General features: G+C 36.6%; 2 protein-coding genes across 2 annotated transcripts in view; one reads left to right on the forward strand and one right to left on the reverse strand.

Annotated features, from left to right (window-relative positions):
* The first annotated feature begins 219 nt into the window (after positions 1–219).
* Positions 220–17455, forward strand: LOC101893969 (uncharacterized). The gene is made up of 3 exons (XM_005178965.4): positions 220–356; positions 10673–11143; positions 13266–17455. The coding sequence occupies exons 1-3, from the start codon at positions 299–301 to the stop codon at positions 15116–15118; spliced, it is 2382 nt and encodes a 793-aa protein (XP_005179022.1). The 5' UTR covers positions 220–298; the 3' UTR covers positions 15119–17455.
* Positions 17456–17657: 202 nt separating this feature from the next.
* Positions 17658–19313, reverse strand: part of LOC101894143 (intermembrane lipid transfer protein Vps13) — a 44762-nt gene continuing 43106 nt past the window's right edge. Inside the window, exons 22-25 of the mRNA XM_059130901.1 lie at positions 19003–19141; positions 18650–18933; positions 18445–18583; positions 17658–18385 (exon numbers count right to left, since the gene is read on the reverse strand). Of these exons, the coding sequence (XP_058986884.1) occupies positions 18182–18385; positions 18445–18583; positions 18650–18933; positions 19003–19141 (766 nt within the window). The 3' untranslated portion in view covers positions 17658–18181. The remainder of the gene's footprint in view (positions 18386–18444; positions 18584–18649; positions 18934–19002; positions 19142–19313) is intronic.

Genomic DNA, 19313 nt, shown 5'->3' on the forward strand with positions numbered 1-19313 from the left:
GTTTCCATGATTTCATATATGGCTGCTGCTACTACCACCAACAGCCCAAAATATTGATCATCAACATCATCTTTCTCTGTTAACAACTCAGTGCTAATTGTGTCAATAAGTGTCATGCATTGAAATCGACAACAAATTTAAATATATATACACATATGTTTGTATGTATATAGCATACTACAAAAAATAACAGAAACGAATTGAAAACAATCCATTCGAAGCTCCAGTTATTAAATATAATAATCATCAACAACAAAAACAACAGCAGCAGCAACAACAACAGCGACCGCCAACAAAAATGGATTTGGATATTATACAATCTACCAAAGAAGGCGAAATCACCCAGTTTCTTTGTGGTAAGTGTACAGTGTATAGCTGCTACTTGAAGTGATTTCAATATTGGATTATTCCCTCACACGCACACACACAGACACCCACATTCTTGAATGTATGTAAACATACATAATTTTAGGGGGCAACATGTTGGTCTTTCAGACGTTTTAGTTTTTAAACAAACTATTTTTATAAACCGCCCCATTAGCACCTCGTTTTAATCCATTTAATTCACACCATTAAAACTACTCAAATAAACATTACAAAAAAGAAAAGATTCAATGTTTATAGTTAAAATAAATATTTAAATAAATTACAAATCTGCATGGTTATTAACCCTTGAATTTGAAAAAAAAATCACAGAAGGTCATCACTTATATTTAGTTCTAAATAACATGACCGGAAATTATTGTTCAAATTAAGATTACATATCGAGTTTAAAAATGAATTATAAATTTATTGATTTCAATTTTTCAAGTCTGAGAGAAAAAATGAAAACACTACAGTCGTAAATTTTTAAAAATTGTTAAGGGTGATTGGAACGTTATTTTTTTGTTGGGTACCTGAGAGGATTTTCAGATTTTCAATCGTGGATTTCTTAAGAAGTTTTTGAAGGATGGTTAGAGAAATATAGGTGGATTTTTTAAAGAACCTTTTGGAAAAATCATCAGAGCTTTAAGAGCTTTAATCGTGGATTTTATATAGAGTTTTTTGAAGGACTATCAGAGTTATAGTCGTGGGTTTTTTGAAGTATTATCAGAGCTATAATCGTAGACTTTTTGAAGGAGTATTAGAGCCATAGTCATGGATTTTTTGAATAATTTTTTTTAAAGAATCTTCAGAGCCTAAATCGTGAATTTTTAAACAAAATTTTGAAAGACCAACAAAACCGTAATCGTCGATTTAAATAAAAATGAAGGAGCCGTCAGAGCCGTAAACGTGGATTTAAAAAAAAGTTTAATGGGATCGTCAGACCCTTAAATGAGGATTTTTTTGGAAAAATTTTCAGAGGCATTATCGTAAATTTTTTAAAGAATTCTTTAGAAGGATCGTCAGAGCCTTAAACGTGGGTTTTTAAAGATTTTTTTGTAAGAATTGTCGGAGCCTAAAACATGAAGTTTTTAAAGAATTTTTTGAAATGATTGTGAGAGCGTTAATCGTGGATTTTTAAAGAATTTCTTGTAAGAATCGTCAGAGCCTTTAACGTGGGTTTTTAAAGAATTTTTTTGAAAGGATTGTCGGAGCCTTTAAAGAACTTGGACTTTTTAAAGAATTTTTTGGAAGGATTGTGAGATTCTTAATCGTGGATTTTTAAAGATTTTTTTTTTTTTGGATGGATCATCGGAGCAATAATCGTAGATTTCTTGAGAATTTTTTGAAAGACCGTCAGAACCAGAATCGTGGATTTTTAAAAGAATTTTTTGAAACACCGCCAGAGCCATAATCGTGGATGTTTTATAATTTCTGGAAGGATCTTCAAAGCCTTAATCGTGGATGTCATAATCGTGGATGTTGTAAATAATTTTTGGAAGTATCATCAGAGCCATAATCGTGGACTTTTTAAAGAATTTATCGTGGACTTTTATAAGCATTTTTGAAGTATCAACAGAGCCATAATCGTGGGTAGTTTAAAGAATTTTTTTTAGAGGATCTTCAAAGCCATAATCCATTTGGAAGGATCTTCAAAGATTTTTTGGAAGGATTTTCAGAGACATAATCGTGGATTTTTAGAAGATTTTTTTGAAAGACCGTCAAGGCCATTATCGCGAATTTTTAAGACATGTTTGTAAGGATCATAAAGGTCATAATCGTGGAGTTTGTAAAGATTATTGGAAGGATCATCAGAGCCTTCATCGAGGATTTTTAAAGGATAATCAGAAGCATTTTGTGTAGGACCATTAGAGCTATAATCCGGATTTTTTAAGGATTTTTTTCGGAAGGATCATCGGAGCAATAATCCTAGATTTTTTGAGAATTTTTAGAAGGATAATCAGAGCCACAATCGTAAATTGTTTAAATAATTTTTTGAAAGACCGTCAGAATCAAAGAATTTTTGAAAGTCCGTCAAAGCCATAACCTTGCTTGTTTTTAAAGACATTTTTAAAGGAGAATTTTAGGGCTCATCAGAAACATATTCATGGATTTTGTTTAAGATTTATTTTTTGGGTGAAGAACCATCAGTGTTATATTTATAGATTTTTATGATCTCCATCATAGTATGGATGGCATATTAGGTTTGTCATTCCGTTTGTAACACCTCGAGGTATATACTTTTAACCCCACAAAGTATATATATTCTTGATCAGCATAAAATTCTATGACGGCTTAGCGATGCCCGTCCGTCTGTTTGAAATGAAAAAAGTTGATTAAATTTTACTCAGATGTATTTTAGGTCTGTAGAACATTTGGTATTGAAAATGGGTCTACGATTTGGGAGTATGTGTTCCCAGTAAGTAGGAAACATCAATGTAGAGAAGTATGTAAGTCCAGGTTTTGGTATAGGCCTATATAACTGTACCTCCAGATATATAAAATTTTTTGATTATTAGTGGCAGTTTTCACCGAAATTGTAAAAAGTTTGGTATTTAGAGGTCGTAATAGGTACTAAAATCTATGACAGAAAATGTTTCTGTACAGGTCTACCAATTAGCCTTATATAAACGTTAAACCTAATATTCGGAGTTTTTACCAGATTTTTTTTACATTTTGTTCCTTCCAAATGGAGGAGGGTATTATACTTACATTTGACTTGTTAAGATTTTTTTATATAAAAACTTTGTTGGAATCTTCATATGTCTTCATATATAAGTAATTTTACCGACTACTTCAGATTTTTTATTTATTGAAGATTTTGGACATATTTTTCTAACAATTTATCAATAGTTTAAATATTTCCCCTTACATTCTTAATATAAAAAATTTTCTATAATTATTTATTTCATTAGATGGGCATTTATATAATTTTTAAAGAATTCCTTCATCACATCTTTCCATTGCGAAAAAAACAAGAGAATCCAATTTGTCGGCTTTCTTCTTAAACACAAGAATCTGGTCATTTCTTAATAATAATTCACAGTCCAATTATGGTGAGTGAGTGGACATTTGGCCACAAAGCAAACCAAAACAAGCCCTACAACTATGGCTGGAGTAGTAGTGTTGTGGTTTATGATGATGGCGACGAACGACGACGATGATGATCACTTTTGATAATTACATGTTTCGGTTTATTATTCGACTACATGTATCACATCATTAACTTGGCTAGCTAGGAAAAAAAAAGCGGGTAGCTACTAAGTAAGTAAGCGGGCGACGAGTAAGCGACTTAGTGGGAAACAAAGAAATAGTTAAAAAGAAAACTTAAAAAGAATGAGGAAGACAACGACCACCATCCACCGCCAGCCATCATCATCATCATCAGCGCCAACATCATCGCGTTATGGTTTACTGAGTTTTATAGCGGTTTAAGTTGCTTTTAATTTGTTGCCACTCTATGTCGTTTCAAGTCAAACGTTTTTTTCTCTTCTTTCAAATGAATCTCCACTTTAGAAAAGTCTAAGTCTGTCCCTTGCCCTGCCCGCGTGTGGACATTGTCATTAGGAGGGTATTCCTCTAACACAATAAATGTTTGCCAAGCATTGCTTTTTTTTTGTTTTGGTAAAAGCGGCAGTTCTTTAATTGTTGCTGAGGTTCCTAAAGCCAGACTTTCTTGGAGGGGATTTGTTGTTGTTGCTGTTGTTTAAAAAGAAATCATCACTTCATTTTGAACTTTGCCATGATGTTGGTGGCCCCCCCAATCTAAAGAAAGAAATTTATGTTGGTTTTAATTTTTGCAGCCACTTAAAAGCGATGTACTAGACAATTTAATGTGGGGGGTTATAAAAGATAGTGGTGTAATCGTGGTAACATGAAAGAGGTGGGCACAAATTCGAAATTTTAAGAAAACATGGCGAGGCCTATTAATTTGAGAACTTGAGACGCCCAACTAAATATCATCCAACAAACAGCCCTAAGAAGTTAAACCCACATGGCTTGGGTCAGTTTAAAAAAATTGATATTTTTTAGTTTTAAATTTTGTAATTCGTTCCAACAGTTTGTGTTAGGCCTCTATAGCTCTCTTTTCTTTATAGAAAAGAATAACAAGAAATTGTTTTTCTTTTACCCAAAATGTCTTCAAAATCTTTCATTTTGAAGTTTACCGAGGAAGATATTATCAAAACCATTGAACAATTAACCCACATCCAATTTTCTTTCCAAAACTATTTCAAGGCCTCCATATCAAAAGCCTAAAAACCGTGAAATTTCAGGATTTCAGATCTGTAATTTCCTTCATTCCCAAATTTAGTACAATTAGAGTACGCATATCCACAATAATCTCCATATCTCCACCTCAGGGACCAACCGTGACCTAAATATCAAATTTCAGGATTCCAGCCCTATCGCTGTACCTCGTATCACATTTAGTACCATTTGGGACTTTTCGTACAAATATAAGACGCATTTCCAAACCCACATCAAACCCCAAACTCAGGTACCTCAAACATTTAAATATAAAATTTCAGGATTTCAACTCTATTCCTTCACCCAATACCATTCCCAAATTTAGTACTGTTTAATACAAGTATAGTACGCATATCCAAAAGAATCTCCACCTCAGATATCAACAAAGACTTCAACATCAAATTTCGGGATTCTAGACCTATCCCTTCACCCAATATCACATTTAGTACTTTTCGTACAAATACAGAACGCATTTCCACACCACCATCAAACCTCAAATTGAGATACCATCAGTAATCTAAATATCAAATTTCAGGATTTCACCTCTATTACATCACCTAATACCAATTATAGTACCATTCAGTACTTTTCGTACAATTATAGTACGACTTTTCGAAACCCCCTCCAAATCCCTAACACACACATTCATTAATCTAAATATCAATTTTAAGAATTTTGTCTCTATTCCTTCACTCAATACCAAGTACCATTCAGTACTTTTCGTACAATTATCGTACGAATTTCCGAAACCCCTCCAAATTTCTTAACACAAACACAATCAGTAATCTAAATATCAATTTTTAGAATTTTATCTCTATCCCAAATTTGGCCCTTCACCCAATACTAAATTTAGTACCACTCAGTACTTTTCGTATAATTATAGTACATATTTCCGAAGCAACGTCCATATGTCGGGGCTACACATGAACAGCGACCCTATTAACAATTTTAAGATATCAAGCACTGTCTATTCACCCAATAACAAATTGTATAATTTAGTACTTTTCGTACACTAGTAGTAGATATTTCTAAAACGACCTCTAAAAAAATTCAAAATGTAAACCCCCCCCATTTTAACAACTACACTTAAACCCAACCTGCACTTCTATAGTCATCCCAATTCCAAATTTCAGCATTCCAGCTCTATCGGTTCACCCAAATCGAAAACGTACCAAATTTAGTACCATTAAGTACATATAAGTATGAGTTTCCAAAACCTCTAATCCCAAAGTAATCAGGATTCTAACGCTGTCGGTTCTCCCAAAACTTAAATTGTACCAAATTTAGTACTATACATATAAGAATGCAATAGTAACCTTATTTCGAAATTTCTGCATATCAACTCTTTCGGTACACCAAAATCGAAGTTTTACGAAATTTAGTACCATTTAGAACTTTTCGGGGACATAAGTACAAATTTCCGCAACCGCCTCCATATCTCAATCCTACTCTCCGCCAGAAATATTAATTTCAAATTTCAGTACACACTTGCAGAACTAACTCCTCAACCTTGATTCCCATTCCAAATTTCAAACTCTAACGGTTCACATACTGGTTGGTACTGTTTTAGTACGAATTTACAAAAACCCAACCTTATTTTACACCTTCGGACGAAGAGGTATCCTCACCCAAAAATTCCAGTTTTTAGCTTCAGCCGTTTCGTCTGGGCGTTGATGAATGGATACTACAGCATATAACAGAAAATTGTCTGTGCAGGTCCACGTCTTCGTATTGCCCCCATATTCGGTATTTTGATGATTTTAGCGACATTATTCACCGGAATTGTTTAAAATTTTGTACTTGAAGTTCGTAATGGATACTGGAGCCTATGACAGAAAATTGTCTGTACATGTCCACGTCTTCGTATAACCCCCATACAACGGCATCTCCCGATATTCGGTATTTTGATGATTTTAGCGACATTATTTACCGAAATTATTTCAAATTTGGTATTTGAACTTCGTAATGAATTTTACAGCCTGTGGCAGAAAATTGTCTATGCAGGTCCACGTCTTCGTATAGCCCCCATATAACGGTACGTCCCCATTTTCGGTATTTTGATGATTTGATTTATTCACCGGAATTGTTTCAAATTTTGGTACTTGAAGTTCGTAATGGATACTGGCGCTTATAACAGAAAATTGTCTGTGCAGGTCCACGTCTTCGTATAGCCCCCATATAACGGCACCTCCCGATATTTGGTAATTTGATGATTTAAGCGACATTATTCACCGGAATTAAATTTTGGTATTTGATTTTCGTAATGAATACTACAGCCTAAGGCAGAAAATTGTCTGTGCAGGTTCACGTCTTCGTATAGCCCTCATGTAACGGTAGCTCCCGATATTCGGTATTTGGATGATTTTAACGACATTATTTACCGGAACTCTTTAAAATTTGATATTTGAAGTTCGTAATGGATACTACAGGCTAAGATAGAAAATTGTCTGTGCAGGTGCACGTCTTCGTATAGCCCCCATATAACGGCACCTCCCCATATTCGGTATTCTGATGATTTTAGCGACATTATTCACCGAATTTGTTTTTCAAGTTTCGCATTTGAATATTGTAGTGGCTTATGGCAAAAGTTGCCTGTAGGTCCATGTCATCGTATAGACTCTAATATAATTGCTACATTCAGTTTTTTTTTAAGATTTTAACAGAATTTTTTAACGATTTTTTTCTTGAAAATTGCCAAATTCGTTCCATATGGTGGAGGGTATTCATAGTTCGGGCCGGACGAACTTACAACTTTTTTACTTGATGACATCTAAAAGTTTATTACATTGTCCCATTTCTTGTTCACTTATTTTATCCAAATTAAAACCAATACTGCAAACATTTTATAGACCTCGCAAAAAAACTTTCCGTTTCCGGCTTTCTCACACCTTTCTAACGCCTTGCTCCATTACGTTTAGTAGCCATCACCTTTTTTAATAACATTTTTATGGTGGGGATATGTGTTAAAAAAAAGAAAAAGGTAATTTCTCAAAGCCCTTCGTCACCGCATAGCTGTCATCTATCAGCACCACAAAACTATTGTAAAACTGACGCAGCTACACTATCTTCCAGCTATCTTCTTTCTTATTCCACAATCGATTCAGCGGAAGAAGAAGAAATTAAAATGTGGCAAAGAAATTGCCACATATTTCTCTTCACAAAAAAAAAGATAGGCAGTCAGTCATTATGTCAGTTCGCCAGCCTGTCACTCCGACTAACAACAATACTTGTTAAAAATTGCAAAACTTTCCCGGTTCGCATTTATGTAAATTTTGTTATTTTCCATTCAGATGGTTAGATAAATGATGGTGGTTTTAATTTTAATTAAGTGTAATGGTGGAAGGAGTGATGACACGATGATGAAGATGGACGAAGACAGTGTCTATAATAACAAATGTGGCATTGGCGACCAAGTGCTACACACATATGTATGCATGTATTCCCCATGGAGGAGAGATGAGCTCATCCAATGTTGAAACAGTTCCCAGTCAACAGACAAAGTATTCTCATGGCACTGAACCACTGAGACAGTTTTTTTTATTCATTATTTACGACATTTTATTTGTAAAACGAATTTTAATTGTTACAAAACAAAAAAAAAAGTAACAGAAACTGAAGAACATTTTTGGTTTTAATTAATTAAAGTCTGCTGTTGAAAATGTGGGAATAAAAAACTTTTGTTTTAAGGTTATGTCTGGGTCACACAGTTAGACAATGTAAGTTGGTATGCCGACAGATATATTTTCTCAAAACATGACAATTTACATATGTATATATATGGACCATATGCGACCCAAAGGTATGGTTTGTCCTTGCTTATATTGCGATGGGCAAAGACTAAATCCTGAAAGTTTTTAATATATGTTTCTCAATTTTTGAACTTGGAGACACTTAAAGGATTGGGCAGATATATTCCATCACCCTAGATATGATAAATAAGAGCTTTAAAAATCTGCGAAGTTTGAAAAAAATTAAGCAATAATTTTATATTTTGTAAGTGCTATAGTTATCCAAAATATTTGGAGAGGTACGAGAAGGAGGGAGTCTTTGATAACAGAAACAGTGTCGAATTTCAAACCCCCCTTGTGGACCCTTTGTGGGATTGATTCTTATTTATTTTTTTTGTAAGAAATTTTTAAGTGCTATATTCTCTCTAAATCTGTTGGTGACCGAAATATTTGATCGTGCAAAGTTCGAAAGAAATCGGGGAGCGCTTTGCGTATTTCACGAGAGCAATGATTATTTAATTTTTTTATCCTTGATGGAAAAAGTACCAGAAGGATAATTCAGAATAATGTCCCTCTTTGGTAAAGATACCAGAAGATATTGTAACCCGATCTAAGGCTGATATAAATATTACGAAATTTGGTTGAAGTTTCAGAAAAAGGAGACCGATATGGCCCTTATCTTCGAACTCGATATAACCTGAGTTTGAACTAAATCCGATACTCCCTTCAAGGTTTATCATGCGTATCAGCCAAGTCGCGATGTAGAATATCTGACCTCAGAGAGAGTTGCTGACCACAGAGGGCCCTTTAGTAGAGTAGCTACCCTAAGGAACCCATGCTGTTCAGTATCTGGCGGTAGAGTAGCTGGCCTCAGAGGCCACTGTTGTAGAGTAGCTGGCCGCAGAGGTCGCTGCTGTAGAGTAGCTGGCCTCAGAGGCCACTGCTGTAGAGTAGCTGGTCTCATAGGAGTTGCTTACCACAGAGGGCACTTTAATAGAGTACCTGCCCTAAGGAACCCATGCTGTTCAGTATCTGGCAGTAGAGTAGCTGGCATCAGGGGCCACTTCTGTAGAGAAGCTGGCCTCAGAGGCCACCGCTGAAGAGTAGCTGGCCTCAGATGCCCCTACTGTAGAGTAGCTGGCCTCAGAGGCCCCTACTGTAGAGTAGCTGGCCTCAGAGGCCCCTACTGTAGAGTAGCTGGCCTCAGAGGCCCCTACTGTAGAGTAGCAGGCCTCAGAGGCCCCTACTGTAGAGTAGCTGGCGTCAGAGGCCCCTACTGTAGAGTAGCTGGCGTCAGAGGCCCCTACTGTAGAGTGGCTGGCCTCAGAGGACACTGCTGAAGAGTAGCTGTCTATTTTGTTATGCCAATAAGGCATATTAAATGGCTGAGTGTAAAAAAGGTGAATCCAAAATATGTTTTTATGGGTCAATATTTTGTACAGCCAAGGATTTGGAAACAAATCCCCGTATTATTCAGAAATTTTGAGGTCGATTTAAATTTTCTATTCGAGCCCTACGTCGGGCGCCATTTGTTACACGATCTTGTATGCTGTCTCTGGGACAAGTTATAAACCGTCAACCACTTAGTTCAAAGCGGAAACACGAAATTTTAAACCCCTCACAGATTAAAAAAAACCAACAACAAAGATTGGTCTTTCAAAAGTTCTCTAATTTCCTCTGTAAATAATTTCGTAAAGTAGTAGCACCCTGATATTAAAAGTCGCATGCTCTACTGTCTGAACTAGCTGACCGGGCCATATTTAGCGGCACCTAACAGGCTCGTTTAACGGATGGCACCCAACGTGGGGATCGAGGAGAAAATTGTCAGCAGAGCCCTATGAAAGGGCAGGCAAATTTGAGAGTAACTCCATCAGTAATCTCTTGTATAAATCTGTGCTAGTTTTTAGTGTTTTTGTGTTAGTATTCTTGCAAATTCCGTGTTTCATCAATGAGCTAAGTGAGGCTAAGAATCTGATTCAGAGCCAGCAAAGCAAGCTGAAACGTCCCACTTAAAGTCGTCTTCAGGAACTTTTTTTTCCATGTTTAATATCAAAGTTGTTATAAAGGCTCGGTTACACCTTCGTTAGACTCGTATGTAAAGTGACTTATATATTATTTTTTTAAAGCATATTTTATGGAGCTACCAAGAATTTTAAAACTTTAAAGTAACGCTATACTAAAGTTGCTGGAACACCACTAAAACCTCCAATATATAAATTAAATTGCTGCAGATAATTGTGAAAAAGGTCATTCACAGTATAGTCTAGCCTTAAAATTTTAACTATTAAATATATTTACTTATTTATACATTTTTTGTTTTTCCGCTTTTTCAGATGTTCGTGATTACTTCCGAGCCTCGTTGGCCACATCGGAATATGAAAACACCTCGAATATGTTTTTTGTAACCGAGTCGGATTCAACGGAACAGTTGCTGCAACGTTGCGAGCAATTATTAAATCGTTTGACCAATAATAAATGCCAAAATCAACAGCAACAACAGCCACAACAACATCTTATTACATATACCATACCAAAACCTGTGCCACCGCCATCGTCGTCTACAACACCGACTACGACGGTGACTAATGGTCTACAAAATCAGTGGCAATCCGGTAAAGATAAAATCAAATTGCAGCAGCAGCAACAACAACAGCAACCAAACTCAATGTCGAATAATAGCGGCTGTGCTGCTGCAACACCACAACCTGATCTACAACAATCTGCACCAACACATCTCCACCACCAGCGACAACAGCAGGATGATGTCTCATATCTGGACATGTCGGCTGCCAACAATAAGACAAGTAAGAGTTTCATTCTTTGTTCCGTTTGGGTGTGACTTTAATTTAGTTGTTGTTTTTTTGCTTCTTCTTGATAATCAAGTCCTACGAGTTTGAAAGAAAAAAAAATGAAATTAATCGAAAACCTGATTATGAGCATTCATAGTTGTAAGTCAGAAAAAAATGAAGAATTATTGGACAAGACTATAACGGGTGGACTGGAAGATTTTTTAGCCTACAAGGGCATACTTCAAACTCAAAATACACCACTCACATTTCTTGAGTGAAATTAAAAATTTCCTCACATAAGGATCGAAATAGGTCGTGTCGGTCCACTTTTTGATAAAGTCCTTAAAGTCCTATAATAGTAAATACCAATTTAACAATACCCTCAGCCAAATGGTTAGAGAGGTTATATACCATTTGATACGGCCAAAACGTACCTCAACGAAATAATGGTTTTACATCATAGGTCTCTTTGGACAAAATCCAAAGGACATTTGGAGTCGGTCAATCGATATCCGTCTGTCCATCTGTCTGCCTGGCTGGCGCGCACGGCAACTCTTGAAGGAGGTATCTGATTTGGTCCATACTAAGTACATCGTAATATTATTGTCAAACTCAAGTTCGGAGATGGGCAATATCGGTCCACTCCTTCTGGTACCTCCCCCACAAAATGTCAACCATTTGAAAGAAAATAATTTACTGCATAGAAAGAGAAAGGATTATACGATTTTGCTCTAAATTTGCGAATTCTAAAATTGCGGTTCACTCCTTCAAGTACCTCCCCCAAAAGGGTCAACAATTTTAATAACTTTAATTTCTATAAAATGTGATGTAAGTATCCGATTGTCTTCATATTACACAAATCACAATATTTTTCTTAACCCAAGGTCTGAAGTGAAAATGGAAAATATTTGTCCACTCCTTCTAGTTCCTCCCCCACAAAGGGTCAAAATTTTGAATATTCGTGGGACTCATAAAACCCGAAATTAACATCCGATTCCATTCAGACTTGGCACATCTGAATATTTCTATCAACACAAAATCTGTTATAAAGAATGGTGAGATCTGACCATACCTACTGGTACCTCCCCCACTAAGGGTTAAAATTTTAAATAACCAAAGCGATCATAAAATCCGATATAAGCATCCAATCCTCTTCATATTTCACTCATCCCATTATTTTTACTACCACAAGATCTGGTGTGAAATTGAGACATATTGGCCCACTCCTTCTGGTACCTCCCCCACAAAGGGTCAATATTTTGAATATCCATGAAGCTCATAAAACGCGAAATTACCATCCGATTCCATTCAGACTTGGTATATCTCAATAGTTCCATCAACGCAAAATGTGTTATAAAGATGGTAGAGATCGGACCATTTGTTCTGGTACCTCCCCCACATACGGTTCAAGAAACAAAACGCTCAAAGAAAGCAAGATAAGCATCCAATACCTCAGAAGTCAAAATATACGTCATCCTTCTAAAATAATGCTTTGTAGGAGAATTTTGCATAAACGTCTTTAACCCTAAAATGTGTTTTTAATCTATAGATGCATTTCTGGCGTTTAGGTAAGATTTAGACTTCTGGGACCTATAGTAGAATGTTATGACCAATAAATTTGTAGAATATTTTGAATTACTACAAATATTTTTAAGGGGAATTTTCAGACCTGTATAATTATAAGGACCGAAAAGACCCCTTTTTTGACTCAATTGAGGGTTAAAATTGCTTACCAAAATATTCCTCTTATTGTTATCTATTATATTGCCAAAGACTCCATACGTCTAAAATGCAAGGTTTCTAAGGAATCTTAATCCGAAAATTTCCAAAAGAGCGGAAGAGGGGGGAAATTATCACCTCTATTTGGGATATTTTGCGATATAAAAGTTTCAAGACCCCGTTACAGTTGTCGTCTTTTTTGGCTTTACTTTGATTATCTGCTAAATTTTTCCAGTAATTATTAAAAAAAATGATTTTTGTCGCACAGTGTTAACTACAAATTACAGATCCCACATTGACGTCAAACCATGAAAAACTTGATAATATTTATTCAAAACACTCTGTATTCGTCTTCTTCTTCTTCTTGAGAAAATAACAATAACAACCGCATATCTTCTTTCTTTATTTTTTCCTACAGAATCCTCACCCTCTCCACGGGAATCCAGCAACGACTTGAACAGTTCCGCAGACAGTGATAAAACTTTTCGTTGCTCCACCATGATTGTAAAACAAAACAAAAGTTTTCTGCATCGCCTGCACGACACCATGACAACGACAACCGATGAAGAAGCCGAAACCGATAGTGTCGATGGCCAGCTGGATGATGATGAATTCGAAGATGATCCACAAATTTATGACATCTGTCAGGTGACTACCCAGGGTTCGGATGGCGAGGAGGATAATTTGGAGGAGACGCAAAAAGCCATAACCCCGGAAACACATTTTTCTTTGCCACATTTAGACTGTCCATACATGGATTTGCCGGCCGGCCACCTGGCCATACACAAATCCACAAAGTACGGACAACTGCAGAGGATAGAGAAACGTTTGTTTTTCGATCAAAGCAAAAAATGCTACTGTGGCATACTCAACGATTGGTTGCTCTGCTATGCCGATGGACCCACATCGAATAAACCCAGCATAACGCTGTATTTGAAAATGCCCGGCATTGAAATTGAACATTTCGGCGAGGGTAAACGTCGTGATGTATGCTTTCAAATCTCCACACCGGATCCAACCAAACGTTTCGTTTTCCAAGCCATCAATGAAATCGATGCCAAAGAATGGATACATGCCATAGAGGCAGCCATACGCAGTGATATTGGAACGGTGATTGGCAATAACAGTGTGGCCAGGACATCATCATCGGGACGCAAACTGCCAACACCGCCGGTAATGAAGAAAATGACATTTCTAAGTACCTTCCAAAAAGCGGCGGAACTGAAACAACATCAACAGCACTCCCAGTCTAATGTCATGAATACAAGTCAAACGGCCAGCGACTGCATATATGAGGAACCATCTCCCGTCTACAATGTCCATCAAAAGCAAGCAAATGGCTCCACTTTGCCCGACTTACCACAAAAACAAAACAGTCCCTCAGCATTGGCTGAACGTTTCGAATACGATGTGCCCAAATGTCCACCACAACCCCTAAAGGGTCAGGGTCATAATGATGAAATGCAACTGATAAATCCCTATGACAATGAACCGGAAAGCCCCATACAAACTCCGCCAAAATCATCACCTCCTCCCCAGGTAATGGGTAATTTTATAACACCGCCAAAAATCAATTTAAAAATGGAAGAAAAACTAACGTTCCAAGCCAAGGTTAAGGATGTCCATAGTAAATTATCTAGTCAGTTATCGAATGGCCCGGCCAAGAAACCCCTTAAGAAAACCTATTCGTCGGGTTCCTCCCAACTCAATGATGGTGAGTCGTTGATAATGAGTACCTCACCCCCAACAGGCAACTCATCACCGGTTGCAGCCGATTTGAAGAAACAAAAGAAATCCTCCACACCCCAAAACAGTCCACAAAAATCCACGGAAAAAACATCGGCCACTAAAAATTGGTTTTTAAATCGCCTCAACAAGACCACATCCTCGACGCGTAGCAACAGTTCCTCGATTTCCACAAATTGCTCCAGTGCTCCATCCAAATGCAAACAAAGTGAAAAGGAAAATCTATTGAATTCATCGGAAAATGGTGATGCCTATGATAACAGCGATTCGAATTTGAGTAGCAATCCCGCTTCGCCAATTCTCAAATCATCTGGTGCTGCCAGTAGTCCAACACCCATTGCTGCCAATGGCAAGGGTAAAGTGAATATGCTTATCAATCAATTGGAAGCCAGTGGTCATTTGGCAAGTATGTTTAGTGTGGATGCGGTGGCCTCGTTTAGTTCGTTTTGCGATAATGATTGTAATAACTATGAACCGATAATGACGGTATCATCACCGCCCAGTAGTTTCTTGAAAAAGGTTTAGCCGATAGCTGTAAGGGCGAGACAACTGGAGATAAATAACAATTGCACAGCCTTGGACGGAAAAGTTTGAGAAATTGATCAAGATTTTGGTTTGGAAAGCACAAAAGGCTTTGGAATCTAAAAGAAAACGTTTCCCGTGAGAACTTTTAAAGTTTATTTTGAGTTTTCCACTTGGATTTAATTTCATATTAAAAAAAATCCCAAAATTTTATTTAAAAATAATTGGAATTTTATCTCTCACAACCAATGGAAATTTATGTTATTTGTCAGGGCTGTGTTAGTGATTCAATAGTAGCTTTAAAAATCCTTAACCTATGCGTAAACAAAATTTACAATATTCTGAAGAAAACCCATAAAGCCTAAAAATGATAAAAACAAGTCACTCTAATTTTAGGCCATGTTTATGTCAGTCGAAAGGAAACCACAATTTTATCTCAATTTTTAAAATTTTTGATTTTTTATTTAAATATCAAAAAATTGCGGATCACGTAAGAAAAACATCAAATCTAGGTGTTTTTTAAAAAAAATTGAATTTTTTATATTTGAATAAAAATTATACATTTGAAAACATACATAGAGAAGCTTTGTTCCAGAACTGTAAGAATTTAAAAGCCTTCACTAAGATAACCAATTGTTATACCCTCATCCATATAGCTAGAGAGGTTATACAGGTTGAGATAAAAAAAACTGTAACAAAGTCAAACGCCATATTTTTTACATTTTTTTTTTAATTTTATTGAATGAAAACAAAAAATGTCGGAAATAGCATTAAATTTTAGAATACGTTTAGATTTGTTCGAATTGGTCACCTTTGGCACGAATTATGGCCTTTAAACGGCCAATGAAACCGTTACACGCTGCCCGAATGTTGCTCTGCGGCATTTTGGCCCATTCCAGGCGAAGCGCATGCTTGAGGTGATCGACACTTTGGTAGTTTTTAGTGCCAACCAAACGGCCAATGAAACCGTCGCACGCTGCCCGAATGTTGCTCTGCGGTATTTTGGCCCATTCCCGGCGAAGCACTTGCTTGAGATGATCGACACTTTAGTATTTTTTAGTGTCAACCTTGCTTTCCAAAATACTCCAGACACAATAGTCCAACGAATTGGTATCCGGAGATTTTGGTGACCATTGTGCGCTGGAAATAAAGCGATGAACCTCATTTGGTAACCATTCTTGGGTGCGCGTTCCGAGTGCGATGGTGCTGAGTCCTGTTGGAATGTCCCAGGTCTTTGGCCAAAATGTCTGCGTGCCCAAGGCTTTAATACGCCCTCCAGAATATTTTCGCGATAATATTCGGCATTTATTCTGATGCCACGGTCGATTAATACAAGCGGAGAGCTACCATCGGCTGTTATAACGGCCCACACAATCACCATGGCCTGCGCTTGAGTTCTGGTGTCTGGTGGCCAACCGAAGGTACACATTTTCAGCTGATCTCTTTGGCAAGTAAACACGATCATTTTGTTTGCTGGGCAACGAACAAACTGCTGGACACTTCCTTTTCGGGCTACGCTACCACCATCTCGGTAACGAGCGATGGCTGGACGACGTATTTTTCTCATCGGAGAAAAACGAATTCAGCAGTTCGCCACTTTCGGCCAAGCGAAGCAACTCTTTAGCTCTTTTGAGTCTATTTTCTTTCTGTTGTGGTGTTCTTGCACTTTTTGGAATTTCAATAGCTTTACCCCCAGCTCATTTTTCAATATTTGCCGAAAGGAATATTGCGATATGTTCAACTCACGAGCCATTTTTCGGCCACTGCGACGCGGGTTTCGACCAAGTCGCCTCCTTTACTTTTCGAACCATTTCTGCTGATGTTGCTGTTTTCTTCCGTCCACTTCCTTGTAAACAATATAATGAGCTGTCACTGGAATAATTTTAACAGGTGTCGGACGTGTGGCTTAGAAGTGACAGCAGTCTGAAGTTGGTTGCAGTTTTCCATCTTACCCTGTGTTGTTCTACTCTATCTGTAGCCCTCCTATAGAGGGTCAACATTTTGTATAATAATAAAACACGTCAAAATATATTTGAATAAGTGGATAAAGGCTGAGGATATCAATTTGTCGGCAAAACCGACTGATACTCTTTAACTTATTCTCTTAATGATATTGAAAAAATTGCAAAACTAGTATATTCTTGCAGGTTCTGGAACAGAGCAAGAATTGATGTTTTTCTATCGCATACCTTTTCTTTTCGATATACATAAACAGGTCCTTACATCGATATTAAATATAAAAACAAATGTTTCGGAATTGTGTTTAAGATACTTTCAACATTTATATATTTATTTATTCATTTGCTTCGTCGATTTTTGGTTTCTATTCGTTTGTTACTTTTGCTGCTTTTTTTCTTGTAATAAATATCTCAACTGTGTAAAATTGTTTATAAAATGTTGTTTCTTTTGCATACTTTTGCTTTGTGTTTATTTTTTTTAGAAAAATATAATCGAAAATCAAAAAACAACAATTCAAATATTTTTTTCGCTGCATAAACGTATCATTTTTGTAGCAACTTTCATTTTTAATAAAAAAAATCTGTTCTCTATAATTATTATTAATATTATTAAAAATTATTGTTTAGATGTATGTGTTTTAGTTTATAGTTTTATGTTCGTATAAGTTTAAGCCTGTATCTGTGTGTTATTGTGGTAAGTGTGTTATGCAACAATAACAACAATGTAAAACATTTAGAAAAAGTAGTTATATAAATGAGCGTAAAAAAGCTTAATGCAAATTAAAAAAAAAAAAAAACAAAAATAAAAGAAATTTGTGAAAACAAAAAACAAGAGTGGATTTCATTTCAATATTTTTTGCGGATTTTTATATAAAAAAAATTATTAGTAACTTCATTCAGTATACGATAATGCAGGGGATCGTAAGTAAAGTGGAAAATAATAAAACTGAATATAGGGGGGAAATGTAGCTTATATTAGGATTAGTGGTTCGTGTAAAAAAAAAATACATAGAACATCAAGTCTAATGAATGTTTTAAGGTAAGTCCTTCGAAATTCAGTTGGTTGGTTGTTTGTGTGCGCTGCAGGCGGCATATGCATTCGTCCTCTCTACGAAACCACACGATGAGATTCAATTGCTTCAAGCAGTTTTTCGCGACGTTTTGGTGATGACATTAATATCAGCTTATGTTGTTGTTCGCCGGAACTAAATAGGCCCAAAACCTTTTTGCCTTCTTTTTTCAATAAAATTTCAATGCCACGATCTGTGTTGGTGACATTTTGGATTTCCGACCATAAATATGTCCATTGAACCTTCAAAAAGAGATATGTTAAAAATGGAATCGCATCTAAAAAAACATGTTTATACTTACACCCCATGTACCAAACATATCATTGCGTGTGGCATAAATAATACGATGATTGGAGACCACCACGAATTCCTGTTTCGCCACAATCTCTTCGCAGTGAACAAAGCTATCAGTACTGGCATATTTGCCCTTTTCAATTTCCCTACAAAAGACAACAAGAAAATCCAACATTAATGGAGGTTTCCTTCGATTTCTTTGCCAGACTTACTTCAACAATTGATTGCCCTTGGCCTCATCCAAACAATATGATCTCAGCAGTTTATCCTCATGGAACAGACGTGGTGGCCGTAAACGTGTCGTCTCATCCTGTACTTCGGTGGCCCGTTTCACGGAATCAAAGGTGCCATGCGCAAAGTCGACAATACCGGCTGTGGGACGTGTAACCAGACCAATTGTACCCTTACCCAAGCCTTTGAAGAAGCCTTCAACACCTTCTTCTTTGGCTCCGGTAATTGGTTTTGTAACACAGCCAGTAACGCCATCAACAAAGCCCTGGAAGTTTAAGAAAATTGTATTTTATTAGTCTCTTCTTGGGGAGAATCAAAATGTTGTTTTACTTACCATAACTAAACCTTTGCCACTGCGTGCCATGCCTTCCTGGAAAGTCTTGGGTTTAGCATTCATTGCCTGGCGTCGTTTCTTTTGGTATTCATCGTCAAAGGTAAGGGCAGCCAGGCCTTTACCCATGGCGCCAGTTATTCTGTAAAAGTAAGGGGGAAATAGGCATGAAAATAAATACAGAGATGTAGGAGGAAATAATCCAGCCCATATGGATCGACCTTAATTTCATAACTTCCATAAAGCTTTAAAGGTATGAGATGGAAACCATTTACTATATCTAAAATCCTTTTTATACCCTAAACCACATGTGT

This window comes from Musca domestica, unplaced genomic scaffold (assembly GCF_030504385.1).
Source record: "Musca domestica strain aabys unplaced genomic scaffold, Musca_domestica.polishedcontigs.V.1.1 8, whole genome shotgun sequence".
Taxonomy (NCBI): domain Eukaryota; kingdom Metazoa; phylum Arthropoda; class Insecta; order Diptera; family Muscidae; genus Musca; species Musca domestica.

Coding starts and splice junctions, on each gene's coding strand:
- LOC101893969 (XM_005178965.4), top strand. CDS start 299: ATGGATTTGGATATTATACAATCTACCAAAGAAGGCGAAATCACCCAG. Junction 357..10,672: donor AATCACCCAGTTTCTTTGTG/GTAAGTGTACAG, acceptor CCGCTTTTTCAG/ATGTTCGTGATTACTTCCGA. Junction 11,144..13,265: donor GGCTGCCAACAATAAGACAA/GTAAGAGTTTCA, acceptor TTTTTCCTACAG/AATCCTCACCCTCTCCACGG.